At 31.2% G+C, this 13,516-nt stretch overlaps 1 protein-coding gene across 1 annotated transcript; it reads left to right on the top strand.

Moving 5' to 3' along the window:
- The first annotated feature begins 8,643 nt into the window (after positions 1–8,643).
- LOC140884523 (receptor-like protein 44) lies at positions 8,644–11,797 on the top strand. The gene is made up of 2 exons (XM_073291297.1): positions 8,644–9,584; positions 11,682–11,797. The coding sequence occupies exon 1, from the start codon at positions 8,733–8,735 to the stop codon at positions 9,540–9,542; it is 810 nt and encodes a 269-aa protein (XP_073147398.1). The 5' UTR covers positions 8,644–8,732; the 3' UTR covers positions 9,543–9,584; positions 11,682–11,797.
- Positions 11,798–13,516: the final 1,719 nt, after the last annotated feature.

The following is a 13,516-nucleotide window of genomic DNA, read 5'->3' as shown; positions in this document are numbered from 1 at the left end:
TTAGTGAGATCGAAAGTTCGAAACCTGTGTATGTACGATCATAAAAGAAATCTCATTTAATGATAAATTATTGTAGTTGATAATTTTTTAATCCGTCACAATGACAAGAAACTATTACTTTTTTTTTAACCATACAAATTTATAACGATTTAAATATTTTGAATATTATATAGTATTTACCTTTTATTTTGGCAAAAACTTGCGAAGGTTATCATTTCTGCCATCTCATCTATTCGCACGTGCATGGTTTTCCTTGCGCAATAATTTGTATAATTTGGGTTCAGCAAAAATCAAAGGTCGAAGCTTCTGATTTCTGAATGCAGTTGCCTCATTGGTTCCACTTGACTGTTCCCAGTGCGATGAATAAATAATATTGTATGTTTTCTAATATAATATTCATTTCGATATAATTTTATATATAACAAAATAAGCACGTGCACTAAATATTAAATAACTCACAGTTTTTATTGTTTGATTGATAAATAATTTTGTACATAATTAAAGTTGTTGTATTACATATATTTATATTTATATAACAGAAAATATACCACGAAGTAGCAAACAAATTTGTTGAGTATTATTTATTTATTTATTACAGTGAAATCTATTTTTGGGTTTTCTTGGGCTTATGATATGTTATTTCACTTTCTAGATATCTTACTATATTATTAAAGTAGAGACCCTACTATATAAAAAAAAGTAGAGACTCTCTAATTAACAAACTTTTAATTAATTGGTGAATCTTGATTTGAAATTATCATTATCTCCTAACATAATTTTTAATAAAATCAAAATTATTAGGCAAAATAGTCATTTTATAATGTTTCCTCTTTTCTAGCCATTAAAAGCTCACTTTGTGCCTTTTGATATTATTTTATTTACAAATATGACACTCACTTTATAAGATATATATTTTTTGTGAATATTTGTTTAGGAATACGTTATATTTTTATTATTTTTTAATTTTTTAATTTTACAATTTATTATTTATTATTTTATTATTTTTAATTTTACAATTTATTATTTATTATCTTTTTTAAAAAACGAAATGTACGAGTACGCAACGCGTGCAACGAAATACTAGTATAAATTAAAATTCACATTTTTTCCCATTTAGTGTATTACAATTTACAAATTTTAATGAAACAAAATAGATCTTAAAATTATATTAACTAGCGGTGGGCGTGGGTCATGGCATACCCTTAAAATTGACAGCTCCCAATGGGTATCAATTTTTGGATTTGGAAAATCAAATATATACAGCTGGAAGTTCTTGTATATCTATTTTCATTTTATTTTTAGTTAAAAAAAATTTATGCTGTGTGGATGAACTTGCACCCCCAAAAATCAATAATTAAGTCGTAAAAAGTAGTTTGAATAGGATTGAACTCTTATCATTTAATCAAAATTTATAATCAGTGACAACAATATAATTTTAATATTTTAAGCTGAATAACAACTCCAATTCTAACTCCACATGTGGATCGCTCCCCTAATAAGAACAATTTTCGCATCAAACAATTTCATTTCCAAATCAAATATATTAAACTTAGGATGGATACAACATTGGTGAGGTGCGTTAAATGTTTTTCTCTCTCTCTCTGCAATGTATCCACTACAAATTAAATTAGGATTTATTTGATATATATATATATATATATATATATATATATATATATTTGATATAATGAACAATCATCATGTGCACTTATGTGTGTACGGACTGATGTTGTATTTACTTATTGGATGTAGAAAATACAACATCAGCGGTACATACATAATGCACATTATAGTTAATTATCATATCAAAACTCATACATATTTCACGTGTACTTATGAAACTTCCCATTCGTACAAAATATTATTATATTATTTGTCTGAGTTTGGTTAATAAATCATCATCAACACTATTCAATAGACTTGAAAAATAGCATCCACAAATTAATAGAAGTAGTCTTTATACATGTCAACCAAATCAATACGTACTCTTTAGAAAATATATTATTTTTGCCCTCTTGTAAACCTAATTAATTTTCCATCAAGATATCAATATATACTAGCGATCGATCAATCTTTGTTGCACGATGTATGCATGCATGTATATCAAAATGTATTCACGATACTTAAAATCGGCACTCCGACTGAAAAAAGAAACTAAAATCGCAAAAGAATCATCGTTATTAATTAAAAATTTAGACATATAGTTGGGAAGAAGACGATAAAACAAAGCACATACGCGTGTTGGCAAAAACATTTGGAGTACCATTGTGAGTCCTCCACCAGCAATGTCTTTATCAATTATTGGTGTGATGAATAGATTTCACGACCACAATTTATGTTTTTATGCGCGTACTACTAGCGATATGTACCAATCATTCCCATTTTCCCAATTATATATATATATATTTCTTTTATGGTACTCAACAACTATGCCCAACTCCGTACACACCATGTATATATATATATACACACATTGCGGGTTGAAAACTAGAATAAATATTATTTATAGTTGCTCTGTTGTATTTTTGTTGTTTTATAATTTTTCGACAAAAGATCTTATTGAAGATGGTGATATCAATAACTATTGGTTAAGCTAGAATTTGTTAACTTTCATTAGAACTTAGAAGGTCTTTATATATATATATATGTATATATATATATAGAGAGAGAGTTTTGATCACATGAACAACCATCATGGGCAACTACGTGAGCAACAGCTGACGTGGCACCTATATATATATACACACATTGCGGGTTGGAAACTAGAATAAATATTATTTATAGTCGCTCTGTTGTATTTTTGTTGTTTTATAATTTTTCGACAAAAGATCTTATTGAAGATGGTGATATCAATAACTATTGGTTAAGCTAGAATTTGTTAACTTTCATTAGAACTTAGAAGGTCTTTATATATATATATGTATATATATAGAGAGAGAGTTTTGATCACATGAACAACTACCATGGATAACTACGTGAGCAACAGCTGACGTGGCACCTTGAACATCCAATGAGTGATTGTCATGTCAGCTGTTGCTCACGTAGTTGTCCATGGTGATTGCCCATGTAATCAAAACTCTATATATATATATATATATATATCGCCTGTGATCGAATTGATAAGGAATCTCCCATATTGGGTGAGTTAGTTTTTTCTTACATAATCTTGCTATCAAGTAAATTGATAATTTGAAGTGAAATTATATTTGGGCACAAAAAAAATCTTGTAAACATATATGACTCATAAGAAAAATATTACTTTATAATGTTACATCATATATATGGATCGGATTGATACACAAGACCGTTTAACAAGAAACTTATCATTTTTTGGGATATTTTGATTTGAGATTGTGGTCAAGATTTAAAAAAAAATATTTAAATTAAGATATTCAAGATTAAAATATACTTTTGGTAAATAATGAAAGTTTTATAGTTAAATGTAATGATGATTATGTCGGTGGTAAAAAGGGTAGAATTTTATTTTTAAGAGAGAGTGAACAAAAAAATCTTCGGTTTTATTTTACATGGCAAAAGATTAATTTATTTGAGAAGCATTGATCAAAATTGTCATCAAATTTCTTTATGGTACGTCGTACCCCACTCTTGTCTCACAATTAAAGGTTTTAATTAAAGTCCAAACTGCCAAGTCTATGTTACATGAAAATTTGTTTTATTCCTACGTGTGGTAATAATCATTGAATTATCCATTTTAATTTTTAAACACGAGTCCTAGATAAAATTTACGTGGGATACATGCATATTAGATAATTCAATTATCTATATATGTAATATTTTAAGTGTAACACAAATATAGTCTGATTAGATCATTGTTATAAAAAAAAAAAAATTAATGCACTTGTCTGTCCATTGACGGAGACTCGAGTTCGAGTCATCCCTTCTCCTTTGTAATAAAAAAAAATAAAAAAATGTCAAAGTCAAGTATTAACCGAGCGTTCTCAGCTGAAGTTTAAGTACAGAAATATTCTTAATTTTTTTATTATTTTAATTTGTTAGGCTGATTAATGGATTAAAAAATACATAAATATAATATTAACTCGAGACTATAATGGTCCGTTTGGAGTGGGTGATAAGATAAATAATATATAGATAAGTAATATGTTGTAATAAAAAATAAATAAAAAAGATAGTTAATATAAAATTTGATTTGATTGATAAGTTATGGTTTGTTTGATTTGATTGATTATATTTTATATAAAAATAATAAATTATTATTTTATCCTTTTAATAATTAATAAAATATAAATAATATTATTTATAAGGGTAATATAGTAATTTAAATTTAATAATTTAATTGATGTAATATAAATAATTAATGATTTGATTGATGTAGATAAATAATTCAAAGATGGATATATAATATAGTAAAAAAATGTGAGACTAGATAAAATTATTAATACATAAATTAATTATCTATGACTTCAAACGAACCCTAAAAGTAGTAAAGTTTTTATACCGAGAATAAATGAGTCCACGGTGTTAGTTGAATTAAATGATTTAAGATCTTTAATATTTTATTTTGTTTAAAATTATTAAATTCACGCGCGCGGTATAAACATTCAAACTGAAAGCAAGTGTATTTTACAGTTACACATCAGATGCACTTAATATGATCAATTATGCCTTTAGTAGTCCAAGATAGATGACCATTTGACCTACGTACGGTGAAGAGTTTGCTTTTCCTTATTAGCATTTTCTCGGTAATTTTGTCTTATGAGGTTTAATCAGGTTTTTTCTTGTTAATGTGATTTGTTGACTAATACGTTAACTCGAATGTTTATTCAGCGCACGTTGAAAAATAACAACAGCATATTTCATTATCATAAAAAATAAATAAATATACCTTTAGTATAAAAAAAAAAAAAATCAAAGTCTTGGTGTTTTACTTATGCTTATATACTAGAACGTTGGTTCAAGACTCAAGAGAGTGAGGATGAGTTTTGCATTGTACCAATTAGACAGCAAATGCCCCACAATCCAAGCGGGAATAATGGAGATTTATGAGCGAAAATTGAAAAGTCCTACTCAATAATTTTGTGAACCATATGTAGTAGTATGTATCCTTTTCCTATCCATAATCATGACGGTGCATGATCAATCAATTGTCTACGTACACATAAATATTCTTATTAGATTGTGTTACGAGTCAATTTTATGAAACAAATTTTCAGCCATTCGAATCATAAAAATTATTAATTTTTACTGTAGATATGATTTTTAGTGGTGCAAAAACAAAAAACAAAAACCACTAGAACTCGGTACCGGCCATCTTCACGATTCCGGCCATCGAAATTGAAATTTGTAGCATATGATATATCGTTGGATTTGTATTTTTGAAACGATCCTATCGTGAAAATTTCAAATTAATCGAAATTGTTTTGAGCACGGATGTGCACAGATTCCCGCACCCTAGGGATCAAGTCTATATATATATATATATATATATATATATGGAGCATATCACAAAAGAAGCAATATTGGAAGAAATAAGAGAGTGAGGAGTTGGTCCTGATCAAGAAGACCAAGAAACATAAGTCGATCTCACATCCATTTCACCCTTGATAACAATATAAAGCTTTTGTCTAGCATATAACCCACACAAAACATTTCTCAATCCGTGTGAGATTCTCTTCACCAATTACTTGATATCATGTTGTCTACAGGGACCATCTCATCAAATCCCTCAAAATTCTCGGAACCATATTTACCATCTTCTTTCATCACTCGTCTATACATACTCCTTGATTTTCGCCGTAAATAAATCTCAACATTTCGCGAGATCTCATATTTCAGAGTCTCCGACAAAGTTTTTGGTCCCCAAACGTTTTTTAAAGAAAGAAAACCTACATATAAACTTCTTTGTTAGTCACGAACTAGATCCGAATTATTCTCAACGAGTTCGTAAGAAGTGATAGTGATCCTATTATTAAGTGTGTGTATATGTATATGTATTTGTGTGTGTGTGTGGAGAGAGAGACAGAGAAGGAGAGGCCCTCAAAGAATGGAACTTTTAGGAAGCCGTATTTAGGCCACAAAAAAGATTCATGGGCCCGATCCAAGAAAATGGAAGACCTTTCACTTTCATTGGCCTTGGAGGATATAAGGGCGTGTTTGGATGCAACAAAATGTTGGTGCATTGGCATTCAGGATCAATTCTTGTTGCAAGAAGGCTACAGAGATTTGGGAGATGGATATGTTTTTGCTTCTTTCGGTTTGGTGTTTTTGGGTGCGAATTCTTCGGGACCATTTCACTCTGCGGAGGGCATCATGGACCATTTACATTCCACCGTTTGTAATAACATTTTATGCATCATTTTGTCATCTTCAACCAATATTCCTTGTACTTTTTTTTTCATTCAATAGACATTTTTTTCCCCCAAAATCAATCTAATAAAATTTTATTTTTTTTAAAAAAAGATTACCTCAATTATGATTAAGCAATGGTATTTAAATCTTTGTTGTGACTTGTGAATAAAGAAAATTTTAAACACGAGCATGAATATTGAATCAATGTAGTTACATCTAAAATATTTCACAACAATAAAAAAAAATGTAAATTAGGAAAAAAAAAACAAATTTATTGACCATCTGATTAAGGGACTAGTGTTTTTTTTTTTTTTCTATACTTTTGTAGAAGTTGTTAGATTTAAAGATTATGAAAGGAATGAGAAGTAATAATCGGATCGAGAACTCGAGAAAGAGATTTGTTTCACGAAATTAAGCTGTGAGATGGTCTCACATGAATTTTTGAGGTATTTTTTTGACGAGTAATTGCAACATTTTATTGTTGCAACCCAATGTCTCTTGTTACAATATTGGCCAGTCAACACCGAAAAATTACTGACACCTAATAAAAGGAAGCAGGAAGAACAAACTTAACAAGTTGACCACTTCATTAACCGTTGGTCCCTTCTACTACCATCAGATAAAGAGATAATAATTTTTGTGAAGTTTTTTTTAGCAGGAGATGAGTTGTTATAATTGGGTCTCGAACTCAAGATTTCGTAATCGAGATCTTAGAACCAATGAATGTAAATAGTAACTTTGAATAAACAAAAATATTGGAGGCAATAGTATACATAAAAATATCTATTTATTTAGCAAGATACCATGATGATTTTTGAAAAATCAAAATCAACTTTAGATCAGCTTTGAAATTTACTTAAATTTAACAGAATTTTGGATTAAAGAAAGACTAACATTTTAAACTATATAAAAAAAATCACCTTTTTTTAATGATTACAAATGTCTAACATTTTCGTAGCTTAGGAAAAATCTCCCGGAAAGTTTTTTTCTATCACAATAAGTGGTGTATTGGTTCGCCTATATTCCTTTATAAAATAAGATTAATAAAATTTATTATCCACGAGACCACGACCGTTAATTGAGAGTGCTGCGTTGGATTAGAAAATAAAATTTATTATGGAAAAGAGCTCGTGATTTTGATGTAATGTCTCATGAATTATGTTTCAATAATTTATGAAATTAGATCAAATATATATATGTCTTCTTTTAATTTCATTATGTGATAACACTTAATTATAATCTACACGTGTTACATTTAAAACACAATTTGGATTTTCTATGGCACATACTAATTAATATTTTACAATCCACAAATACTTGTTGGATATACGTCAAATATCTGAAAATTTAATAACTAATTCAGAAATATATATACATATATATATATGAATTATATTATCGATACACTAAATAATTATGCACAAAAACTTTTGTGACATGTGAGATTTTTAATCTGGTTTACTGAAAAATATTATTATTTTTTTCATTTTATATATGAGTTGACTAATCTCATGAATAATGTTTATGATATCTTCTCATATGTGACCTATCTTTAATCATATTGTGTTTAACACATATAGTGATCATAGATACTAAGAAAAAGTTTATAAATATGTTAAAGCGGGAATATATATATATAAATAAATGTTATATTTAAATCCATTAGATTGGATACATCTCTTTTTTAGGCCTATTGGAACCAAACCAAGTTCATCCATATGACAAAATGCGAAGTTAAACGAAGCCACTAAAAATTCTAAACAAAACCAAATCAAATCTAGATTTTCTGTTTGATTTGATTCTGCTATTTGAAACTTCGATATTGTGCATAATTATTTAGCAATATAATATATGCCGATAACATTACAAAATTAGCACAAAGCATAAATTCTCACAATATTTTATTTTTAATCTCAAGAAAAACTTCACAATTAGCTCATAGGATGCCAGAATATGTCTAATGTGATGCGAGTCAATCATATCATATTTATAATAAAAAAATAATATTTTTTTATGAATCTCACAAAATTAATTCCTGATATCGTCTCACAAGCTTTTGTTAAGCAGTTATATTTATTAAAATATAATAAATATATTTGAAAAAAAAAAGTAATTATAAGAAGAATCAGGATTCCTCAATTAAAAGGTTGACAAATTAAAATTTTAAAATAATATTTGATATTTTGTTTTGGTGGCAATAGAAATGGCGGTGGTATACCGAAAATGCCCCCGCGACCAGAATCCGTGTTGTCACCATCTATGATCCCCTTCTCTCCTTCACTCTCTCATTTTCAGTTTTCCTGCGTGGCCTTCGTGCTCCCCCACTCAGCCTCCATTCTTCTTTTCATATATACATTGCTAATTCCTCACCACAAATTATTCACTCTTTTATGCGCTGAAACTTCATGGGTTTCGCGGCCCAGCTGCTGGCTTTGGCCCTGCTAGCCCTCGCCGCCGCCGCCGCCGCCGATCCCAACGACGAGCTCTGCCTCACGCGACTCAGCGAGTCGCTGGAGGACCCTTTCCAGAACCTGCAGAACTGGACTCGAGCCGTTTTCGCCAACCCATGCCAGGGTTTCACCTCCTTCCTACAGGGAGCCACCTGCAACAATGGCCGAATCTACAAGCTCTCCCTCCCCAATCTCTCGCTCAGAGGCACCATTTCTCCTTATCTCTCCAATTGCACCAATTTGCAAGCGCTCGATCTCTCCTCAAACTCCATCGCCGGCCCGATCCCCACGGACCTCCAGTATCTCGTCAATTTGGCTGTACTTAATCTCTCCTCCAACACCCTCTCCGGGGAAATCCCCCAGCAATTGGCGCTTTGTGCTTACCTGAACGTCATCGATCTGCACGAAAACCGGCTGTCCGGTTCGATTCCGCAGCAGCTGGGGCTCCTCGTGAGGCTATCGGTTTTCGATGTGTCCAACAACAGGCTATCCGGGCTCATACCCGCTTCATTGGGTAATCGAAGCGGGAACCTCCCGCGATTCAATGCCAGCTCGTACGAAGGTAACAAGGATCTCTACGGCTACCCACTTCCGCCCTTGAAGAACAAAGGGCTTTCGATTCTGGCGATCGTGGGGATCGGGCTGGGGAGTGGGTTCATCAGTCTGGTGTTGAGTTTCACCGCCGTTTGCATTTGGTTGCGGGTTTCGGAGCAGAAATTGGCCAATGAAGAAGGCAAAAACAGTCAATTCATGCCTGATTACTGATGATCAATCTTCAACTGACATGTCGGAGATTAACCATTGCTGGTATGTTTCACGAAGATTCGAGCTTTCTTTCTTCTCTGGGTTTTTCTTACACTCTCTCTTCTTCTCCTCTAATGGGATTTTTCTTCCCCTTTCACTCTAATTTCTCAGTTTTTTTTTTTTTTTTTGCCCATTGAAATTCTCCACTTTTTAAATTAATAGTTTGTCTTGTTTTATTAGGTTTTTTTTTATTATATTATTGTAATTGTCAGCATCAATTATTTGGTAGAAATGTAAAGTTAAAATCGAACCATTTATTAATTTTGAGTGGCATAATGCTCATATTTCTTTTGTCGCCCTCTACTTTTGTTCGGTTCTGGCACCATTTGATCTTTTGATTATTATGTGTTACAAATTTTATTCCTACAAATAAATATAAGTATGACATAATTTTATTTTGTCTAGTCATTTAATTAAAATTAATAATATATTATGAAACATCAATAATTTTTAAAATGTTCAATTTTTAGGTTAGTTTTTTTTTATTCAAAAATTTTTTTAGGTTAATTTTAGTTTAATCCACATTATAATGTAACCATGGAAAATATAATTAAGCGATATGGTTGTGTTCTTGTTGCCCTTTTTTATCATATCGAGATTAGTGGAGAACACCAAAATGGGGGAAAAAAAAAAGTAAAATAGGTCTTTCGTGACAAGTAATATCATGAATCAAATTGAGTAAGATATTCTATTTATAAAATTGACATGTAAGATAGTATCATATCAAACTTGTTAAATGTGATAACTTGTTAAATCAATATGTAACTTATAATGATAAATATATATGAAGTCAAAATAATACCATAATTAGCAACTCTTTTTTTTTTTTTGGGTCTGTTACATTTTCAGATGGATATTTCTCATTTAGCAGTATTTCTTATTTTCCCTATTATTTAAGTCTAAAATCATTTTTTAAGTGTTTCTCATGGGACGTACCAAAAAGATATCTCAAGCCTTATAACTTATCTATTTTTGGGCATCCAATTTTCGCTCAAAATTGGGTAATTATGATCTGAATAATATCATTTCAATAAATAGTTAATCTCGGGAACCAAAATGTCATGAGTGGGAGAACTCTTTGGTGGGTTGTGTAAAAATTGTACAAAAATGATTTTTACCTCAAACAAAAAGGGGCAAACAAATTAATTGACCCTCTCACCTACTTATCTACTTACATTTTCTAATGCTAAATTATGAATTCTTGTTTTGCTAAAAAGTGGCAATATTCTTTAATTTTTTAAATAAAAATATAAAAACAATTATTTTTTCGAATCTAGGTTATAAATAAATAAACTATCGAAATGATCGATAAATGAAATAAATATTAGCATAAAGAACAGTATTTAATAGCTTGGAAATGGAGGGAGGACTAATATACTAAGTCATGATTAAATGGAAGCATTTTATAATTTATATAATCGTGCGTTGACTCGATGGGGGAAATTGGAATGATCGGGCCTGTAAAGCCGAATTAATAGGGAATATTTGAGTCACAAAGTTCTTATCCCCATCGAATTTTCAATTATATTTAGAGGATGTATTGGTTGCAGAGATTCTCGATGTTTGTATGTCCAATGTTTTTACTTAGAAATATTTTAGAAAATACCGTAAAAAAAATATTTTAGAAAAATAAAAATAAAAATAAAACTTTGGTAAAAAAAAGAATCTCTCTTCACCAATTTTCATATTCAAGAAATCCACTTTGATAAATATATCGCCCAAATTACCTTTTACCTCTCATCTTATGGAACACAGGAAAAGTACTTGAACTCCCATATAGAAAAATCTAGAGATTCCAGACCACCTGCGCAAATTTAATTCGGACCCAAATAATATATTATTGAATTTAAATTTGCCAATATTTTTTTAAAAAAAATTCCCTTTAGAGGTTTATATCCTTGAAGCACAAAATATTTACGTGTCTTTCATTTCGAAACTCAAAGTTGGCATTTAATATTCAATATTGAATACATGCATATATATGTATTGAAAATGTGGTGGCTTCATTATTCCTTCAACAGGTTTCAAAATACTTCCCACGCCCTGTCTGATCTTTACACAAACATAAACTTAATTATTACATGGATTTTTTTAATGTAGCATGATGATGTTCTCCATAAAGAGATGGCACCGAAAGTAAATGTGAGAAGAGTCAAAGCAAGGGAATTTAATTTATCAAAATTATAGGAGGGCCGGTCCCGAAAGAATTGCATGCTTGTGATTATACAGTGGGCCCTCTGTTTCCATTTTTGTTCTCAAAATTCACAACAAACTTCTCCTTGTTTGGACTCTTTACATTCATTATTCATTAAATACCAATAAATTAATAAATAACCATTTCTCTATTTTTTGGGGTTTTGATATATATATCTAGATATATATTTTTTGATGGTTAGGGGATAAATATCAAAATATGCATGTGTCGTGCTTCGTGGGATGTTTGGAATAACACATGGAAAGAAGGATACACTACAAAAAAAAAAAAAAAAACTCATACTTTGCGATGATTGTATTAAAATCGTTGCAAATGTTTTTTACAAAAACCTCCGCATTGTGCGACAGTTAATAAAGAACCGTCACAATTAAAAATCATAGCCAGAATTTTGCAACGGTTTAATAAAACCATCGCAATAAAAACCATAGCAAATATGTTGCCACGGTAAGCTGTCGCAATTTTTTTCCAACGGTTTTATATAACCCGTCACATTTGCGACACTTTTAAATTTAATCGTCGCAAGTTATGGATGTCTGCATCCACACGTTTGTACGCGTCTCAATAATTATACGCGTTGAAAAGATACTTTATGTTGTAAAACCGTCGCAAAAATTTAGCTATAAATACTCGATTGCAGACTCGTAGTTTAACACAACATACTTCATATATATATAAATATACATCGACATACACACACGCACATATATATATACATATATATATATATATATATATATATATATATATTGATGATGATTTTTTCCTCCGGGTTCGGTCTGGTAGAGTGGATCTCCAAATCTTCAATAAACCGGGTCGGGTCGGGCACGACGAAGCTCTACACAGACAAAAGCTAAGTTAGGGGGCGCCGAAGGTGTTTCGGCGTGACCCCTCCGATGCCTAAGTCAGTGCTCGAAAGTGAAAGAGCTTGACTAAAAGTAAGAACAATAGAATATGCGAGTATGAGTGTGTGAACAAGAAGTGAATAAAAGAGATGAATGAATAAAACATGAACCATACCTGTATTTATAGGGGCTTGGAGGGGTAGGTTACCTTGTCAAGGTAGAACATGTGTTAGAGTAGGACTCTACTTAGGTAGAAGCCTTAACCAAGTAGGATTCTAACATCAACTCATAGATCATAACAAATCTTGAATTCGTTGAATATTATCCTTATCTCTTACAGATCTTCATATATCCAAGAATAATTGAAGGTTTTAGATACCGAGCCCGTGCTGGGCTCGGGTCGGGCTCCAACCATACTAGTTAGGGCCTAAGCCCATGAATTTATAATCATGAGTCCACTTCCTAATAGGGTCATCCCAGACTGGGCTTCTCATAAAATAAGACTATATGAGCCTCAAAGCATATTTTCAAAAATATGGATTATTGGGCTCGGGTCGGATTAGACTCGTATATTTTTTAGGGGCATCAATAGTACCTCCCCCTAATGGTCTAAAAAAAGTATGAAGTTTAGACCATGTGGTCTGATCAGATCCCGAGCCCATGTAAGAACTCTTATATTAACAAAGTACAAGTAACATTTCCCAATCGGATGGGCTTTTGATGAAGGCCGCGAGTGGCGTGGTAGGTGCCGAGCTGGTCGGGCTTTTGAGATAACCATGACTGACGTGGATTTACATATTGCCGAGTTGGTCGGGATTTTGAGATAACCACGTATGGCGTGGTGAGTGCCGAACTGATCGGGTTTTGATTTGACCACG

This window comes from Henckelia pumila, chromosome 2 (genome assembly GCF_033568475.1).
Source record: "Henckelia pumila isolate YLH828 chromosome 2, ASM3356847v2, whole genome shotgun sequence".
Lineage (NCBI taxonomy): Eukaryota > Viridiplantae > Streptophyta > Magnoliopsida > Lamiales > Gesneriaceae > Henckelia > Henckelia pumila.
Note: the sequence above shows the minus strand (reverse complement) of the source record. Positions and strands in the feature narration are given on the sequence as shown.